Genomic DNA, 21,287 nt, shown 5'->3' on the forward strand with positions numbered 1-21,287 from the left:
ATCATAGTACAGAAGGTCAGCAGCAAGGAATTGATGATCAGACTATAAGAAGAAGAGAAAGTTCATACACGCAGGTTCGTTAAGCCCAAGTCGCGTGTACACGCTGGTTGGCTTCAGCAAAAGCGCGTGTATGTGGAAAAGTACCTTTGGTCCATGGCGGTTATTCCTTGGAAGTTGTGCCTATGGTTTTGGACCTTGGCATCTCGGCGGATGTGTTGATCCCTAGTTTTGAAGTTGATGGTATTGGATTTCTATGGTTTTGGCTCTTGGTATTGAACAAGGCCTAAGGCTATATAAAGGGAAGGAAATCATTAGGCAAGTGCATCTGAAATGTCTTGAATATCTGATGAAGCATTAGATCTAGTATGCAGGGTTATGGGTTGATGATGCATTGCTTGATCTGAGCTAAGGAGAGATCTCACCGGTTGATGGAGAACTAGATCTAAGGAGAGATCGGGATCAAATGGTTTGAAATGAACTATCTTTATGATGCTTATTCTAGATCTACATACTGACGCATGTATAGTTCTATAAGTGTTATGAGTTTGACTGATGTCTGGTACAGCTGCAAGTTATGAGAAATTATTTTTAGATCTGTACGCGGGTTGTCTTTGGTAAAAGCGCGTATACACGCGGGTTTGATTCATCTAAGTAGCGTATACATTGTAAAGCTTGATATTTGAAGTTGCAGATGGATCTGATGGTTATTACAGAGTTCTGTGTCTACTCTGTGTTCTGGTGACTGTTGTTAACAGGGTTTCAGTGATTCAGGGTTTGATGATTGTTTTGAGCTTCAATGATAGTTATGGGTCCAGTATGAAAATTGGATGAAATGTGGCCTTTCAGATTATGTGTTGTGCTTCAGTGTATCCAGTCTGAAAATTGATGAAACGTGGTACCTGGAGGTGAGAAGATTGTAGGCAAGCACCTACGTACTAGTATCTAAGCTAGTACAAAAGCTAAAGGAGATCTTTGGAGCATTGTAGCAGGTAGTAGCCTGCGTACTAGTAAATGGATCGGCTAGTACAAGAGCAAAGGGGGTTGTAGCTCCCGTACTGGTATAAGACTGCACCAGTACAAATATTGTAAAAGGATTTTCTTATTAAGAAGAAGATTGAGATGACTTGCAGCAGGTGGTTTTCACCCACATTGGGTTTCCACCTTATATCTTTGTGTTCATGTGTGTGACTCTTGTGTGATGTTCTGTTCTGTTATTCTGCACCTGTTTACTGTTAATATGCTTAATAATGATCTGATGCATTTACTGAAGATTAAGCTAACTGAATTATAAGATCTCTGGATATACGCGAGTTTCATTAGACACAGTAGCGTGTACACGTGGGTTCACTTAATTGAAGTAGCGTATATGTTTCTGAGTATGAAATTGAAAAGTTTGATTGATCTGATAATACTGATTCACCCCCCCCTCTCAGTATTATTTCCAACAATTGGTATCAGAGCAGGTCCTTTGGTAGAAGCTTGATCGCTTGAAGGAGATCCGTGGAACAATGGGAAAGAAGCTTAAGAAGAAAGCTCATAAGAAGAAGAAGACATCTCAGAAGATCTATGACAGTGGGAGAGTCGATTGGGGATTAGGTATAAGAAGTTCTTCAGATTCAGAATCAGATTCAGAATTTAGATTCAGAATCATTATCAGGTATGAATGTGTTATCCTCTGATGTTCCTGCTATATTTCCTTGTGAAAGTGATGGAAGTGATAGTGAAACTACTGAAAATGCTTTTATGGGTGAGCAAGAAAAGTGTCAAATAGAGGCAGTGTTTAGAAGGCTTGCAGACAAAGTTAAAGATCAACAAGATCTATTGAACAAAAGGGAATGTGCTTTCAAAGAAGAAGTTACCAAACTAAAGGCCCAAATAGAAGAAGGAAACAAGGTAAGAAAGCTACTCAAGGACAAGGAAGACCAATGTCAAAAATTGCAGCATGAAGTGACATCATTAAGAAAAGAAGTCAACGAAAGAAGCACAACCATCAAGAAACTCAAAGATAGATCCAGCTACTATGAAAATCTTGAAGCTACAATCCCCTCACTAAAAGGAGATCTTGAAGAATCAAAGAAGCAGAATACAAATCTACTCCAAGCTATTGCAAAACAAGAAAACGAAGTCACCAGCTTAAAATCTCAACTAGAATGTGCCTTCCGAGTTCGTCAAATGCAGCAGGATCTGAATGAAGAACAAGAAAAGGAGATTCTCAAACTAAGGCATCAGTTGGAAGAAGGAAGGAAAGATGGAGAAGACATGAAGAAGCAATGTCTAGAAAAGGAGGAACAACTTCAAGTTGAGGTAAATATCTTGAAAGGTAAAATAGAAGAAAAGGATAAGGTTTTACGATTTCAAGATAGTTCTAAAGTCTTGGATGATATTCTTAGTAGTCAAAGGTCCCCTGCTATAAAGACTGGTCTTGGTTTCCATGAATCTGTTGAAGGTGAATCTAGTTCACAAGGTGAGGCAAGGAACTCTAAAGAGAAATCCAAAATGATCAACAAGGAGATGAAAGGTCAATCTCATCATCAACCAAGGAAAGAAAGTCTTCAAAGAAAATCTTTTACTCCTCCTATGAATAATATTGAATGTTATGTATGTCATAATCTTGGACATGTTGCAGCTAGATGTAGAAGAAGAAGAGTTCAAGACTATTATGCGGACAGGTCATCTCAATCAAGGTACTTTAATGGATATTGCTTTGCTTACAATATGTATGGTCACAAAGCTGCTGATTGCTACAGAAGGAACATGAAACATGTTAGATGTTATGCATGTAACAAGCTTGGACATATAGCAAAGGATGGACATCACACCGAAAGGAGAAAACCTCATCACACTTGAAGATATGGAGGAAGAAGGAAGTACAGTCAGCACAATGTACTGAGACACAGCACAGCACAGACATATCAGACTCAGGGGGAGCTGAAAGTGTAAACCTTCAGTGTCCTGAATCTCATACGCAAGTTCCTTAAAGGGAAGTCGCGTATATACGCGAGTTCGACACTGCAAAGTCGCATATATGTCAGTATGAAGAAAAGCAGTGGGGACAGGCTCAGAAAAGGGATCTGATATGATTCAGTCCATTATTTGCTCTATTGGTTAATAGCTACAGTCTGCTGAGGATGTGTGGAAATGTTTTGTTACTTGTATGATGTCTGGAAGTGTTTTGATCCTAACTTGAGGATGAAGATGTTTTGATGCTTACTGCTGATATATGCATGATCAGATCTAACAAATGGCACTGGTTGAGGGGGAGCATATGCCTTTAGTAATTCATTGTTGGCATTATGGTTAATAATCCTTGGTGATGATTCTTATATGGATAAATGATATATCTTGCTATGATATGATGTTGTGAGTTGTCTATGATAAACTCTCATATGATTCTTGAAGTTACATAGAAGATGTTCAGATCAGATTTATGGTTGATTCTTTGATGATGCATGTATGGTGCTTACATGGTGATCTTCATAAGAACAAGGAGAAGTACAAAGCTTGAATACACATCTTCCTCACTTGATGATGAGTCACTTATATACTGTTGTTGTCATATGCATAAAGATCATACAGTTATGATGCAGGCACTCATGTGGATAAGGATTGTTGCTGTTGATGATATCAAGAAGTTTTGTCAAATGAGCTTGAGCTCAAGATACATAGTGCTGACACATGGATGACTACTCAAAGTTGCTTTATTGGAGACATGGTGATGAGTTCTTATCTATATGATGATAGGTTGATACTTACATATGATGATTGATGCAGATGTTCCCAAGAAATGATACTTGGAGCTTGTAGATCTTGACGTTGATGTAATGGCTATGGTGGTTTCACATGGAATGTGAATGATTTCATGATGATGTTTAAAAGGAGGAGTTGACATCTATGTTCAGACATACCTTGCTGCAGGACATTTACAGGTTGTTGATATGGAAATTTGTGTACACGTGTTGTTTAAAGGATATTCGCGTGCATACGCGGTTTTACAAGAGGATAGTCGCGTATATGGTATACGCGTGTTGCGTAAGGGATATCCGCGTATATACGCTTGTTTATGTGTATACAGACGCGTATATGGAGTTTTGAAGAAAATCAGCAGGGACAGATGTTGGTTGCAGAAAGTCTGATATGGGTCTGACAGAGATCATCTGGCACAGGTTCAGGGGGAGCAGATAATCTTCCAATGATGCATTGTTGGCATTATCTTAAAGTTTTTGGTTCTGGTTCACTTTTGTTGTTGGTTTCAGATGGAACAAAGGCGAAAGGAGAACAGAAGGATCTCTTGGTTGTTGATCTGAATGGTGATTATCAGATGCTGCTGGTGACTTTCATAAGTCTTGGTCTAGTTCTTACGTCTCTATGTCATATATCTCTTTTGTGGTATCTCTTTCATGGTGTCAAGGTCATGTAACGGCCTATTTTGGTTTCCCCACTATGCCTGGGATGATTGATGCAATATGATTGGTTGTCATATGTAAACTTTTGATGTATCCCCACTTGGTTGGGTGGATGAGTCAATGTTTGTATATCCTCACTTATTTGAGAGATGGATGTATGTATGAGTCTTTGGTGATAGGAAGGTCTTTTATGATGTATAGAGTCATGTTCTTCTTGAAGAACATCTTTTGTAGATCTTGCCTACAGTCAGGAAGAGCATGAACAGCACACTTCAGCGGTACAGAGATTCAGCATGCACTCAGAGGGAGCATGGACAGATGGGTACACCTTGGCATATACAAAGGGGGAGATTATTCAGAGATTTCAGCAGGTACTCAGGGGGAGTATGGACAGTGGAATGATTCAGCAAAGGAAGAGAATATCTTGGTCCACCCTTTGCCCTTGATGTCAAAGGGGGAGAGTGATTTGGTGTTGTTGCCATCAAGTCCAAAGGGGGAGATTGTTGGCATTATGATGCATGTTTTGTACTTGATGGCAACCCTCTCATAGAAGAATATCTCACTTATGTATAACTGGGTGAATCTTCAGAAGAGATATCAGATGTGACTGATGGAGGACAGCTCAAAGGAATCAGATGATAGTTCTAAGTGTGACAAGTTAGCTTTGCCATCAAGTCCAAAGGGGGAGATTGTTGGCATTATGAGATAAGTGTTGTCCTTGATGGCAAACCTCACTGATGGCAAATCATAGTACAGAAGGTCAGCAGCAAGGAATTGATGATCAGACTATAAGAAGAAGAGAAAGTTCATACACGCAGGTTCGTTAAGCCCAAGTCGCGTGTACACACTGGTTGGCTTCAGCAAAAGCGCGTGTATGTGGAAAAGTACCTTTGGTCCATGGCGGTTATTCCTTGGAAGTTGTGCCTATGGTTTTGGACCTTGGCATCTCGGCGGACGTGTTGATCCCTAGTTTTGAAGTTGATGGTATTGGATTTCTATGGTTTTGGCTCTTGGTATTGAACAAGGCCTAAGGCTATATAAAGGGAAGGAAATCATTAGGCAAGTGCATCTGAAATGTCTTGAATATCTGATGAAGCATTAGATCTAGTATGCAAGGTTATGGGTTGATGATGCATTGCTTGATCTGAGCTAAGGAGAGATCTCACCGGTTGATGGAGAACTAGATCTAAGGAGAGATCGGGATCAAATGGTTTGAAATGAACTATCTTTATGATGCTTATTCTAGATCTACATACTGACGCATGTATAGTTCTATAAGTGTTATGAGTTTGACTGATGTCTGGTACAGCTGCAAGTTATGAGAAATTATTTTTAGATCTGTACGCGGGTTGTCTTTGGTAAAAGCGCGTATACACGCGGGTTTGATTCATCTAAGTAGCGTATACATTGTAAAGCTTGATATTTGAAGTTGCAGATGGATCTGATGGTTATTACAGAGTTCTGTGTCTACTCTGTGTTCTGGTGACTGTTGTTAACAGGGTTTCAGTGATTCAGGGTTTGATGATTGTTTTGAGCTTCAATGATAGTTATGGGTCCAGTATGAAAATTGGATGAAATGTGGCCTTTCAGATTATGTGTTGTGCTTCAGTGTATCCAGTCTGAAAATTGATGAAACGTGGTACCTGGAGGTGAGAAGATTGTAGGCAAGCACCTACGTACTAGTATCTAAGCTAGTACAAAAGCTAAAGGAGATCTTTGGAGCATTGTAGCAGGTAGTAGCCTGCGTACTAGTAAATGGATCGGCTAGTACAAGAGCAAAGGGGGTTGTAGCTCCCGTACTAGTATAAGACTGCACCAGTACAAATATTGTAAGAGGATTTTCTTATTAAGAAGAAGATTGAGATGACTTGCAGCAGGTGGTTTTCACCCACATTGGGTTTCCACCTTATATCTTTGTGTTCATGTGTGTGACTCTTGTGTGATGTTTTGTTCTGTTATTTTGCACCTCTTTACTGTTAATATGCTTAATAATGATCTGATGCATTTACTGAAGATTAAGCTAACTGAATTATAAGATCTCTGGATATACGCGAGTTTCATTAGACACAATAGCGTGTACACGCGGGTTCACTTAATTGAAGTAGCGTATATGTTTCTGAGTATGAAATTGAAAAGTTTGATTGATCTGATAATACTGATTCACCCCCCCCTCTCAGTATTATTTCCAACAATGTCATTTTGCTGGTGCTAGGATCAGCTGTCTCTTTTCCCTTTTTCTGCACATTGGGAGGATCATTCTTTGATGCTACTGCTTCCTTCCTTTTCTGAATTGGATTCACGGGCACATCTCTATTTCGAAGTGAATATTGCCACTGCTGAGCTAACAAAGCATTTATGTATCCTCTTTGGTATTCATCGTATTCTTCCTCAAGAACTATCTCATTTGCCAAAATGAAATTTTCATCCCTTCGTTCAGCTGAATTCTCGGAGTACTCATCTTCAGTGATGAAAATTGGCATGTCATCAGGCGTAAAGAAATGATTTTCTTCTCCAATCACATTCTCCTCTTCTTCTGATTCCGAACCATGTACAAAATTTTGTTGTAGAGGTGTCTGCACTTGCTGCTGCGCTACTTGGTCTTGAGCTCGCTGCTCTCTTTGTTTGATCCTATATTGGGGCTGCTGCTGGCCACGGAAGTTTGGATTTCTAATTTGTGGTTCAGACTTGTCAAGCTTAATTCTATCAAGCATCTGTTACACCTTTCGAAGCACTTAGTCTGATGAGGAGGAATCTTCTTTTATTGTGAATTCTTTTCAGCTCTAGCTCTAGCTCTCTTGGCAAGCATATTTGCTTCAACGCTGATAGCAATCTTCTGCATGTCTTCCAAAGTAGCCGGATCTCTCTCTCTTAATTGATAAGACATATCAATATCAAAACCATCTAGAAACTTAATCAACGCTAGCCCCATGGGTGGCTTTATATGATTAGGGATTGCATTGTAAACTAAATTGAATCTAATACAATAATCTTGAACAGACTCACCAGCGTTTCGCTTGATGTGCTCATATTTGGAAAGGATCTGAAGAGGATTTTTCTTCACTTCCCAGTGGTCTAAGAATTGTCTCTGTAGATTGGCCAATGTAGTGATACTTGTAGCCGACAAGGCCCTGAACCATTTCCTTCACCACCAAATGTTTGTACAAAGAGTCTCATGGTTACATTTTCTGCATCAATCTCATGGAGATCAAAGAAATCCATCATTCTGTCCACATGTTGCTGAGTTGTAACACTATGAGGAGTGCCATCAAACAAAGGAATTTTTCTTTGATAGTCGGTGGGCATATCATCCAAATTTTGAGGCAGTACAAGAGGTGCAAAATGAGCAGCCATTGCTCTTGGTGGATTTTCAATCGGTCTTGGGGATGTTGGGGGAGTGGGTGCAGCTGATGTATGGGGGGTATGAGGAGGTGTATGCAGAGGCAAAGCAATCTTGGACGTTTGAGGAGTAGAAGGAGTAGATGGAGGAGACACTACTGCAGATTTTTTATCAGAAACAATAGGCTGCACGGGAATGGTAGGAATGAAATGAGGTTCGGTGGGAATTCTTGAACTAGATGCAATTGTAGATGATCCAAGGGTTGCAGAAGCAGTCTCTAAGAAATCAGCAATATTATAAGCCACAATTGTTCAGTCTAGAGCTGATTCAAGATATAATCGTCAATAGATTTATTGGCCCTTTCAGTTTCAAGATTTCTAAGAAACTCAGGATTTAAAGCAGTTGAAGCAACAACGCTTTCTGATTTGGTTTCAAACAAAGACAACTCAAATTGCTCAACAAACTCAAGATCCCCGAGATACTCAAAACCAATAGGAAACGATTGAGCTTTGAACATGGGAATGACAGAACTTCCTTGGCGAAGGATTCTTGGAATAAGATTGGGATTTTCATAGATAGGAGGGGGATCAGGATTTGGATTTGCTCTGGTATGTCTTCTGGAAGCCAGTGTGCTATTTTTTCCAAAAAATCAAATGGACATTAACAACTTGTTCAGCCTATCAAATCCTAAACTTATCATCCAAAAGCGTAGAACTATCAGATGTACTGGGGTGATCTACAAGTTAGATATTCCGTTTATAAGAATAGACTGGAGATTGAATGAACTAGCATTTATCTACTTGTGCTAATTTGCAAAGCAAAAGCATTTCGAAGGCTACCTGGCTAATCTTCAGGCTCCGTCTGTAGTTTATAAAACGAAGAACACTAACAAACAAACAATTTCTTCCCCAGTATGGTCACCACTATGTTAGTGCCTATATTTACCTCAGGTTGAAAAGGTAGGATCCAGGGCCAACATCAAACCACGCTCAGCCTAGTAGCTAGCCCTACCAAGTTAGGAGAGGGCTCTCTCTGGGTCAATCTCAGAAAATTATGATCGATGAGGGCTTGAGATGATTGAAATATCTTCTGATCTTAGGCTAGGTATATGTGAAATAGAGTTTGATTGAATAAAATGATGATTTTGTTGGCTTAGATGGAAAGGCAAATTTTTGGGTGTGGGGATTGAGGCTGAGTCTTGCAGAGATCTCAATCGGGCAAGGTAGGAAATTTTTTTTGGCACTTAAAATTGAATGATATGGAAGGAATAGACAGGTGAGGTGTTGAAGAGGGCAAGAGCAATCATGGATCCTCCCCAAACAGCTGAAAACATCAAGAAACTAAAGAAAACTTCAAGTATAGCACTGCAATTTTAATGGATTCTACTTACACTCTTGTTTGTTTAGTTCAGAAGAAACAAGATAGAGAATGGCATACATGAAATATAAGAAAATTCACAATTACAAAGAAAAGCACTGTACCAAGACAAATTGCCACATGAATCCCAAAGAGTGCTGCAAACCCTGGTCTCAATTCCTTAGCCAAAATGCTGAAATGAATGTATAATGAAGCTCTTTGCTTTCTCAAGAGTCCAACCATGCTAATGACTGAAAAAGAAACATAATATAGACAAACATAGCTCATCCTTGCCTCTAAGGGTGAAGCACACATGTTTAGGAGTTGTTTCAACTAATTCCAAACTGAGAACTAAAAATTAGGCAACATAACAGCATGCCTCTAGAAACAAGGGAATTGATTCATTCAGTTTCAAACAACCTTTAAACTGATGAATCTACCTCTACAAGTGAAAATCTAACATATTTACATCATGATCCATTAATGTACATCAAATTACATCACAATTTTTCCATTAGGAAAGTAAAAAAGTCAAACTAGGCAAAGCTAGGCGAAAAACAGAGCAAAACTTGGTCAAACTGGCAATTTTTCCTCTATGCGTTGCGCCTAATTCTCTATGCACAGTGCCTGTTTGGACCCACTTTTGGAGGCCTTCCCGGTGTCCAAATGAGCTCTAGGTGTGCTTGCTGGAAAGTTCTGCCTGTCTACTTTCCAACCCAAGTGAAAGTTTTCAATTTGGCCTCTATTTTCCCCTCCAAGAGTCCATTCTCCCAACACTGCTTCCTGTGTGTCAAAATAGGGGCAGAAATGCCATTTTTTGAGTGTTTTTGACCTTTTTGAGGGCTCAGAACCTATCCAAACTTCTTGGCCATTGGTAATAAAACATATTTTTTCATGCCAAATCCAAAAATGCTGATTTTTTGTGCTTTGAAGCCTCCTAGCAAAAGCGAGCGCCACGTGGCATGACGCATAGGGCAGTAAAACCTGTTTTTTGTGCCAAAAATTTCAAAAATGCAAAAAGTGCTCCAATTTTTTTGAAATTTGGGTTGAGTCTTCTCCATCAAACATTGTGTTGGGACAAGGAAGCCTCAGCCAATATCTGAAGTCCTTCATGCTCTTTTTGCCTCCTTGATACTCTCTTCGACTTTGCCTTTAAACTCCTGATTCTCGCTTGGCACACCAAGTTCCTTGACAAGTAATGATATGACAGGTTTCTAAGAATATTCTTCTCATTGATGGCCTTCTCTAGCTTCCTCTCCAAGTGGATATTGACTCTTTCAAGCCATGACTCCCTATCGGCATTCATCTCATGCTCAAGTGAAGTGAACTCCACCCTCCTCCTTTGGGTAGCTTGGCGATTCTCCTGAATTTTTTGTAACTCCATAATCACCTGCTGGTCCTCAAGCTGCTTATTCCTTTGCTCCAGGTACTGTATTGTCCATTGGGCTCTATCCAAGTTGATGGACAAGGCATCAATGTCCGCTTGCTGCTCCTGAATGATTTCTCTAAGATTTGTGTTTTGCGGGCCCATATCAGTATCATCACCCTCAATGAGAATGAAATCAGTCTCCCACTCACCTGATGGTCCTTCCTCCTGTAGTGGCCTCTTGCCTCGGTCCTGAACCTGTTGTGTTGATGATGGAAGCAAGGCCCCTTCCACCCCGAGTGGAGATAACACTCACTTTGCTGCTGCAAACAACCGTCTAGTGCCCTTCTGATAGGTGATGAACACTGGCATGCTAGCGGTCTGTGTCTCATGGCCCTCATGCTGATAAGAAGGTCCACCTATCTCATGAAAAGCCTATGAAGGTCCCTGTGGAGCTCTGAAAAACTCACAAGAGATGAAATCCTCCCAAGTGATGCCTTGTAAGCCAAGCTGATGAATGACCACAATTTTAATGAGAGCAAAATGGTAGATACTGTTGAACTGCTGCTGAGGAGTCTTGTGCTGCACTATGGTGGTCATCTTCTCTATGTTTCGGCACATGAAGTAAGGGATGTTCATCATCCTTACCCTAGTAAAATGCATCAGTAGCCTGATATGATAGGCATACAAACGTGAAAACCAGCCCTCACAGCTGAAATACCTCATGATCAATTTCATCAAAGGAGCATAAACATCTTTGAGGTACCGGAAAGGAAATACTCTACTGAGTTGCTTCACATAGCCAGGTTTGATGTAGGGTTCATAATGCTGCCGGTCAATTTTCTGCCTCTTGTTCCATTGCTCTCCAATGTTGGGAATACCGGTTGCTAGTGAAATGGATTCTGGTGTTAATGTGAAAGTGACACCAGCTAGAGTGGCTTGACCATCATGTAAATGCAGCACAAACAAACGAGCCAACTCATGATGAAACTGAATGCTAGCAACCTTCTCACAAAATTCATAACATGACTGATGTTGGAAACAAGAGATGGCAAGAGGGCAGGCTTGTAATTCAGCAAGAGTGGTTGATTCTTCTCTAATATGTTTGCCACCTCTATGAGGCCTCTTGGGTGCATGTCCCTCTGTAGGTGAGTCACTGTGGGTCTCCTCTTCATAATCATATGAAGGATCAGATGCCATGTCTGCTAGTGGATAAACTATCTTGGAGCTGCCTTGATGAGAAATAGGTGAGATGTGATGTGTTGAACTGTCTTGATGGTGTGTTTTGACTTTTGCCACCAAGGGAAGAGTGATACAAGGGACTGTAAGGGGAGGGAAAAATAGTGAGGGATTTAGGGACTGTTGGGATAGGGTTTAGTTAAGGGAATATGGAATTAGGGAGTAGTTTGGGAGTTTTTAGTATAGGACTAGGGTTTGGAAATTTGCATGTGGGATTTTGGGAAATAGGATTTGGGATATGAGATTAATGAAGTTAAGGGTGTGTGAATTTAGGGGATAGGGAAATCAGGGAAATAATGGAGTAAGGGAGTGGTAAGGTGAGAGGATAACTTGGTAGCAAAACAACAATTTGAAACCCTAGGCAGCAATTTTCTTTGAAAATTTTGAAGAGATAGGGTTTGTTTTCCTTTAAACAATCACCATACATTAAACACCATAAAACAACCACCAAATTTGGATGCAAAGTAGTGACAGAGGGTCAACCTACTTGAACAAGCGATAATCCACAAGTTTCGGGCGATTGGAGCAAGTTTTGGCAGTTTTCGGGCTTTCTAGCTGTGTGCGCCGCGCATCCAACCCAATGCGCCACGCCCAATGTATGTGTCGTGCCCGTGTCTTTTTGCACTGAGAAATACGGCCCAATGCGCCGTGCTAGTTATGTGCGCCCCGCCTCCTACCCAATGTGCCGCGCTTCTGGTTTTTGACCGATTTTCTCCAACTTTGCTTTGCTCACCCCAAAATGTCTTTGCCTTGTTTCCACTTTGCAAATGAACTCTTGAAATGAAGAAATAGCTTATAAACAAGGAGCTTTTAGATTTTTGGCTCATAAAACCCATTTTACAATGGTTTTTTGAAATGACTTTATTTTCAAACTCTATTTTTTGGACTTTTCCACTTCATTTGAACTTTGTGATGAACTCAATGACTCGAGCTTTGCTTATTTTGTAGGTTTTGGAAGCTACTGGAGCTAGGTAAAGTGACCAGGGTTACAGATGAAGAGATTTACAATGAAGAAAACAGAATTTCATGATTTTTGTACAATAAAAGCAAAAATACTCTATTTTTTCCTCAAAATAGAGTTTTGAGGAAAAACACATTTTCGAACACTTGATGATGAAATTTATTGATGCTGGAACCTCCTCATGGCCTCTTGGTTGTTATTGGGAACTTTGAAACATTTTTTGATGAAACCCTAATGAAACCCTAGACCTAATTGACAATGAAACCCTAAAGCAAAACCTTTGCAATCTTTAAGACAAAAGATGACTGTATATGCTTTTTAATGAACAAACATGAGCCAGCAGGTAAATGACATGAGGGAAACTGTAGGAAAACCACTACCGTCAGATGATCCATGCGCCTAATTGAATGCAAATGACTGGGCGGGACACCTAATATGAAATGCAACAAGAGGATTTGATCTCTGACGGAGGGATGAAGATACTTACACTAACAAGACGAATCTTTCTCATCCCTGTGTGTCTCCGGTAGGGTAGTACTATTACTTCTCTCTAAGAGGCTCACTTTATTTTCTCCCTTGCAGTAATAGAACCTTGATACATTTGTAATTGAACATTCACAAGGAACACCCACTTTCTTATTCTAAAGTACATTTTTGCTTCTCTCTCGTGTTGATAGTTAAAGCCAAGGCATATATTTAAGTAAACGACAGTCGGGCCGTATTCTGGATGGGACTCCTACACCAAACAGTGTGAGGTCTAATCGGGACCTTATATTGAGGATATCCCATGTATATTGGTGGTATTTTAATAGGATGGAGTGGGAAAGAAATATGTACTAGAAGAAGAATTCATAGGAACCATTATTTTTCCTAGGGCTTATTATCATTTTTCAGTTGTAGGAATATGAAGTATGTGCAATGTTGCACATGTAGACAATAGGCCCATTACAATTGAAAGGTTGGAGGAAGTAAGGATGGAGTAGTGGAAAATGTTGCAACAAAGATGTATAATGAATATTTGGTCAACATAGCCAATGAAGAAAGAAAAGATTCGAAGAAGAAATCTTCATGGCTTTTAGCACCAATAAGGAACAAAACCATAAGCATATGGGGAAATGAAAGAATATGATTAGAGGGAATTTGATGAATTAAGGAGATGACTAGAGTAAAAGAAGGAAGTTTATTATTTCCATGCAATATGAAGATGGAATTTTTATTACCATGTTAATGGCCCAAGAAAGAAAGGAAATTGCACTTTCAAGTGCAATTTGAAAGATAAAAGGCATGAGGGGTTGCATTGAGCTAGAGATGAAGCCATCTTACACTATGAGAAATCTTATTATTGTGAAAGGCTCGATGAACAATGGGAAAGTATCCAAAGCCAAAGTTTAGAATTGAATGTCGTTCAAGGTGTGGAAGAAGGAAAAGAGATACAAATTTTCCTATGTGCATGTTGAAATTGTGTGTGCATTGAAGAAAGTGGATGAATAGGAATATGTATATTGAATTGTCTCCCAAGTAAGTGAAGTGCATAAGAAGGTGTATCAATAGTTACAATGGAGAAGCCAAGTTTCTAAGCAAACTGTTGATGTAAAAAATTTAGTAAAGAAGTTTGAGGAAGGAGACCTTGTGTTAGTGCATCCAAGGAAGGCAAAGGCTTGGAAGAATCCACTTGGATCTAGGAAGTAGAGTTGGAATGAATCACTTAGCATTCACAAGATTGTTTTATGAGCCTTATTAGTAAGGGCACACATTTTACTCTTAAGTAGGGCATACAGCTATCACCCTCCCATTAGCTCCCATCACATGTATATTATGATCAAAGGCGGCCAAGTCATCAATGAAGCTTGAGTTTTTCAATCTCAATCCCATTTGTTAGTAGTGGCTCATCCATGCACTTATGGGAACCTTTTAATCTACCACTCCTTGGTTTATGTGAGGTCTTCTAGTCGATTGGATCCTGCAACCCTCATCCAATAACATGTGCTTAAAGAGGAGGAGGGCTCATGAAATAAGGGACAAGATAGAGAGGTAAGAGAGTGCTACTCTTTGATAAATGGGAGGTGTATGAGAGTAGTGGAACAAAATAGACATAAAATAATAAGCATTAAAAATAAGAAACATGGAGAAATAAAAGAAGGGTGAAAAAATAGAGAACAAAGTCGAAAAGAGAGGAAAACTTGAGAAGAAAAAAATGAAAGAAACTTGTATAACAATAGATAAATCATAAGCATTTGGATAAATAATTAATTTTGCTTTATATCCATGCTTGTGAGCCATTTCTAATCATTGTTTAGTAATTAAAGATGTGAATATTAAATTAAAAGTAGTGGCCATAGATAAAAGTAAATTAAAATACTTAAACATGTACATTTATACAATTAACACCTTAATATTTTTAAATTACATGTGCACACTTTGACATTTATTATAACTCAATGATTACTTTTAAATTACAACCACAAAAATTGTTCTATCACCTAATAATTAATAAAAAAAATTCCTTTTTCTTCTTGAGTCTAAAAATATATACCTTTTCTAAAGTATGATTTTCATGTTTTTTTTTTAATTTATATAATTCTTATTAAAAAAAATTATTTATGATTATAATTGGAGAAAATTTGAATAGTGAAAATTAATATTAAAATGTAAAAAAATTGATAAATTTTATTAACCATTAATATATAAATTATTTTTATAAAATTATTTAAATTTCTAATAATTTTATATAACTGAAATCTTGAGGGTAGATTATGTACATCTATGTGAATTTTAGCAGTCAAATTATTAAGCGAACACAGGTCCTTCATCCCATAAATAAAGAAATATTAAATACCAAATTGGTTTATCCTTTGACCAAAACTTAAAATTAAATTATTGTTATTTTTTTGTGTCTAGAGGAATGAGCAACTCTCCCAACCTCTTACTATCCCTAGTTGGTAAGCGAACACAGGTCCTTCGTCCCATAAATAAAGAAATATTAAATACCAAATTGGTTTATCCTTTGACCAAAACTTAAAATTAAATTATTGTTATCTTTTTTGTAGCTAGAGGAATGAGCAACTCTCCCAACCTCTTACTATCCCTAGTTGAGGTGCCCCCTTTGGGGCTAAAATTAAACTATTGTTATTATTATAATATACAATTTTAATATTTTTTGTAAAATGGACAAAAAAAATTACTGGCTATAAAATTTAATTTTCATTTTTTTAAAATGAAAAATTAAATCCTTTAAAATTTGAACTCTTAAATTTTTTCTCAATCTTTCTATATTAATTATTAAACACATTTTCATTTAAAACACATTTATTTTATACCATATATATAAACACTAGTCTCCTTGCACATAATACTTCATTTACAAAGCCATTATAATATTTTATTTACAATGTCATGATTAGTTGAACTACCCATTAACAAACAAAAATAAACTATTATTATTATTATTATTATATAAAATTTTAATAACTCCTATAAAATGGAAAGCAAAAATACTATCTATAGAATATAATTTGCATTCCTTTTTAAATGAAAATTAAATCCTTTAAAATTTAAATCTTAAGATATTTCTAGACCTGCTTATATTAATTATTAAAAACTTTTTCATTAATATATAATCTATTATTTTATAAATTTATTTATATAAAAAAATATAAAAAATAATTATTTGAGAATTGAAACTTACTTAATACTTTTATATATAATTGTTCATTTTAAAAACAGTTTTATTTAATATAATTTACATTAAAAAAAAATATTTTCAAATTGAGCATTTTATTTAGTTGCAATGTATTTATTTTAGGGTTTCATGTGTCTATAATTTGATGGAGATTTGTTGACATCCCAAATTTAAAGTTTAAATTGTGAACTTAACCAATTTTAATTATAAAAATCAAGATTTAATCAAAAAACAATTTCATTTAGGAAAATTCTAAAATTTATAATATTTAATATTTAGAACACTGGTGGGACTTTTGCAACTAGAAATCAAAATCAAGATTTAATAAAAAAAACAATTTCATTTAGGAAAACTTCAAAATTTATAATATTTAATATTTAGAACACTTGTGGGACTCTTGCAAATAGATTTCAAACACCAAAACTGCAGATGCTGGAGTTGGTGATGGGACTTTGGGCTCATGGGTGACACCTTAGATTTGAAGGCGGGTGAGACTCTTGCAATTCAAATCAATTCCAAACACCAAAACTGCAAAGGCCAGAATTGGTGATGGAACTTGCTTTCTTATTGCTTGTATCTTCCTACACTACCAGCCTAGAAAAAGCCCATAATTATTTGAATAATTTATGAATGTCACTATATTTATTTGAATAATTGATTTTAAGAGACTGGTTGGAATGGGATGTTTTTGACATGTTGTTTAATTTCCGTATCGTGTGGAAGTGTTAAACCGTCTCCTTGCTGGTAAAATAGCTGCATCATTCTTGCATTGTCAAAAACCAGTCCCCTGCATTTGTCCGGCACATCTTTTGCCTTCAAAAATTCCTCCTTCAAATTTGTGAGGGCGTTTTCCATAAGAGTATAAACATGTTTGAGAGCTTCTCCCTCTGTGAACAGCTTGATGTCTTCTGCAGATCCATGAGCGTCATATAGGTCGTCTAAAATGACTATGCAGATGCTAGATTTCGTATAAACAGCTCTACACATAGCGAGTTCTGGTTCAAACATAGTAGACGCGATTGAGAAATATATTTCAGCCACACGGTCGCGTGTAAAATTGAGCTCTGCGAAACCTGATGATTTCCACCACCTGTGAACAATGCAATATACACTAACTCTCTAAGTACCGAAGATAGAGTTAAATGGAATGAAATTTTGAAAGGAGAGAAATAGAAAGTACGTAACATAAGCTTAAATGATTGAAACATTGAAATATATATAAATGAAATATTGAATAGAAAGAAATATCAAGCACGTAAGATAGGCTTAAATGATTGAAACATTGAATATATAGCACGTAAGTAGCACCTTCGAAGCTCGCGAAGCTCGTTTTGGTGTATAGATTGCACATTATTGAAGTCCAGTTTGGCCAGTTCCAAGAATTTCCCGTTGTTAATGTATGGCATGCTGCTCCCGTCAATTATATATTAAAATATTTTACGTTTAGTATGCTAGACCAATATTGGCTTAATATAAACTTAAATTACAAATATTATAGCGTTTGTATCTTACGTATACATAGTTTTCCCAAGCCATGCATCGTTTGGCCCGTAATGTTCAATATAGCTTCTAGCCTCCAGCCTTGGCAGACTCCTATGCCATGGATATTTGAGGGCGTACTCCACCTGCAAATAAAATTAAATTCCTAAAGTATATGGAATATATATATGATCATCGATGTTAGGTTTAGGTGGCAGCAAGACTGAGGTGTTAAAAGAACCGGCAATATTATATACCTCTCCCATAGTGTTCTTTTTAAGACGCCATTTGTCTGACGCATCCATATTTTCCAAAGCGTTCCACAGATACCTTTCGGTACAGAGCTTTGCTTCTTCCATCACCGTTTCTCCGGCAAATGCAACGTGTGAGCAACGATTGACGTTTAACATGTCTGTAACTCCTCTCTCTCTTTGACCCATGAAACGGAAGAACTCGCCATTCTCATCTCTAAAAGTTTTTAAAACATCTGCCAGGAATGTTGGTTGCAGAATTCAAGAGGGTGAAAGAAATCAAAGACTTGGCTGTAATTGGCACAACTGCCAGCTAAAACTACATCAGCTAAAACTAGGCTCTTCATGTCAATATTTTCATTTACCTGAGGATAAATTGTATCCATGCAGTCTCAACATTCGAAGGCCCATGGCCGTAACATCAATATCAGCGACATGATTGTCTCTCGCCCATCCAATGCCTCTTTCGTTCCAATGGCTGCGCATCAATTTCGGAGATTAAAAATTTGGGCACTAATGAGCCCGAATCGTTTAGAATGCTTAAAGACATAATACCTGTAAACATAATCCAATGCCTCCTTGATCTCTTTTTTGAAATGGCGACCGATCCCTAGTCGTTCAATAGTATCAATGGCCCACAGACGTTCAAATAGATCAACCGGATAGTGACACGGCACTACAATAACAAATTCTCCGTTGTTAACATTCATTTTAATTCAATTATTTTCACAAACGAAATAAAAAACGGCCTTCATGAAATCAAATTGGTAGGTTGCTACCATGGTTTCCGAATTTCATTAAAACGAAGTTCAAAAATTCTAAGCACTTGGTGTTCCCTGTACGCATGAATACAGCCGCCGTAGATGCGGGCGAGCTGACGAATGATCCATCCTTGGATTGAAGTTTGATGATTTTGTGCCACTCTACTATTTCTTGCAGGCCTTCCAAATGGTACAAGAATATTGTTGGAACGGTATAGAGAACATCAGTGGGAATCCTGATCATCCAAACACCGTAAGGGTAATTAATAATGAGTGGAATAGCAGTCTGCAGAGCATCGCGATCAGAGTTTAACCAACCTTTTAAGCTTAGCCTCCCGCTTCTCAATGATATTTTTGATGAATGACAATTCATAAGGCAGATCCAAGCATAAGCTTTTAGCTTCATTTATCATGGCAGGAAAGACAAGGTCAAATCCGCTAGGCTGGTGATTGTCCACCTCATCCTCCATCATTCCAGCGTGCCTTCTGAAGAATTCATTACCTGCAAGATATTTATATATATTATTTAGAGCTATAAATATGGATTGTACAGAAACGGGCATACCCCTCGGCATAAACAGAGTTTACCGTAGCTTTTGTTATTAAATAAAATATTTTTTGCAAACCTTTCTGCACTTGTGTCTTGCCAGTCCGCCATAGGGTGAGAGTAATAATACACGCAAGAGTACTGAGTAGTCTGTCATATGTTAAGAAGTGGTGCTCTTCTCCCAAAGAGCCATCTTTCAACTGATTTTGGAGAATCCATTCGAGTGTCCCGGGAAACTGAGGGTGCTCAGAGCCATCAAGTCCTGGAATCCTTGCAACCCAAGCAGTGTCATACGCAGAGGGAGTCATTTCCCCATCCCACATACCTCTAAACATACTCTTAATCTCACATATTAATGTCTCCACACGCTTCTCGTCCGCTACTCCCACCTGAAATTAATACAGGTCAACCAAGAGACTCTTTCGACCTCACCCATAACAGTTTACAAACAAGAAACAGCCACTGGGAATACCAACCTTGTTAGATGACATTATAGAATCAATGATATCATCATTCCAAAATCCCGGAGGGAATTCTCCTCTCGCTAGTGGAGCAGCAGAAAGCAAAGATGAAAATATCCCATAAAAATGAAAAAAAATAATAGTGCAATCAATCACTTGGCAGGTTGTTGAAAACATTTAAATTATCATCAGCCCAGGGCATGAGAATAAGCATACCAGTCTTCTTTTTATTAGAGTGATTGGAAAGGGAAGTTGAGTCTTCGCCAACACAAGCAATGATCTTGCTTGAACCTGCATATTCAAAAACATTATAAGAGGTCGAATTGAAACTCACACGACATAAAATACTAATAAACTTAAAATCATGTGCATACCCGATTGTAGGCAGATGCTTCTCCGTTTGGTGGCACTGCTTCCGGTATTGAGCGTGCTGAAGAAACGTGGAATGCATTGTGTGTTCACAGAGGCGTTGACAGTGAGATGATGTAGTGCACTCTTCACTGTCGTAGTAACGGAAACATGGGATGACAATGAAGACAAGGGCATGGCCATCTTTCCAAATGCGCCACTAGATTTCCCAGAGGTAGTGAATGTGAAATGTCAAGTTGCAGGAACACACTATAAATAACCAATGGACAACTTCTCTGAGTTTCGTAACTGGGTTGAAAATATATGTCCCTCTACACAACTCAACTCTCCAAAGATTTCAGATGCTTAATTTTGTCTCTTGTCCATAAATTTTTGTTAGTTTTCGTTAAACTGTACATAAATTTTTGTTAGTTTTCGTTAAACTGTACAAAGATTTCAGATGCCTAAATTTGTCTCTTGTCCATAAATTTTTGCTATTTTTGTTCGTTGGGGTATGCTTCCTTTTTCAAAAGAAAGTGTAAAGAATTCAATAGGAAAGGTACTTCTACACAAATATTAAAGCTTTTGCTATTTTTGTTAGTTGGGGTATGCTTCCTTAAAGAATTCAATAGGAAAGGTACTTCTACACAAATATTAAAGCTACTAGAATTTACTTTACAAAAAGGCATTATGTAATTTCCAAATATTTATCATAAAAATGTAAATGTACAGATTTACTAGAATTTAATTTACAAAGAGGTATCATGTAATTTTCAAAGAAAGACATGTCTTTTGGGTTTTTTTGGGTATAAAATACATTTGAAATTTTTTACTTTTTACACACTTTTCACACAATTATCTCTCTCACACAAGTTGTGATCTCTACTTTTCTTTCATGATTATTAGTTGAATATCTGAAGACCTAAAGTGTGATTGCTTAATGAAAATAAATGAACTGTAATATATATATTCACAAGTAATTACCATAGTTTATAAATAAAGTACTTGTATCAATTGTACTAGTATCAAAGATTTGGTGAAAACAAGGAAGTTGAAGATCACAACTAAGCCTATGAAAAGAATTAATTAGATCTCTGTC

General features: G+C 37.6%; 1 protein-coding gene across 1 annotated transcript in view; it reads right to left on the reverse strand.

The window, feature by feature from the left end:
• LOC149229303 (monofunctional isopimaradiene synthase, chloroplastic-like) overlaps positions 1 to 20,444 on the reverse strand; it is a 101,912-nt gene extending 81,468 nt beyond the window's left edge. Inside the window, exons 1-12 of the mRNA XM_089381003.1 lie at positions 20,215 to 20,444; positions 20,057 to 20,131; positions 19,856 to 19,923; positions 19,459 to 19,768; positions 19,151 to 19,334; positions 18,851 to 19,068; positions 18,627 to 18,747; positions 18,437 to 18,549; positions 18,078 to 18,307; positions 17,854 to 17,966; positions 17,650 to 17,748; positions 17,073 to 17,431 (exon numbers count right to left, since the gene is read on the reverse strand). Of these exons, the coding sequence (XP_089237129.1) occupies positions 17,073 to 17,431; positions 17,650 to 17,748; positions 17,854 to 17,966; positions 18,078 to 18,307; positions 18,437 to 18,549; positions 18,627 to 18,747; positions 18,851 to 19,068; positions 19,151 to 19,334; positions 19,459 to 19,768; positions 19,856 to 19,923; positions 20,057 to 20,131; positions 20,215 to 20,392 (2,068 nt within the window). The 5' untranslated portion in view covers positions 20,393 to 20,444. The remainder of the gene's footprint in view (positions 1 to 17,072; positions 17,432 to 17,649; positions 17,749 to 17,853; positions 17,967 to 18,077; positions 18,308 to 18,436; positions 18,550 to 18,626; positions 18,748 to 18,850; positions 19,069 to 19,150; positions 19,335 to 19,458; positions 19,769 to 19,855; positions 19,924 to 20,056; positions 20,132 to 20,214) is intronic.
• Positions 20,445 to 21,287: the final 843 nt, after the last annotated feature.

This window comes from Pinus tabuliformis, chromosome J (genome assembly GCF_031772625.1).
Source record: "Pinus tabuliformis cultivar Carrire ecotype Pingquan chromosome J, CPIR1, whole genome shotgun sequence".
In the NCBI taxonomy this organism is placed as follows: domain Eukaryota; kingdom Viridiplantae; phylum Streptophyta; class Pinopsida; order Pinales; family Pinaceae; genus Pinus; species Pinus tabuliformis.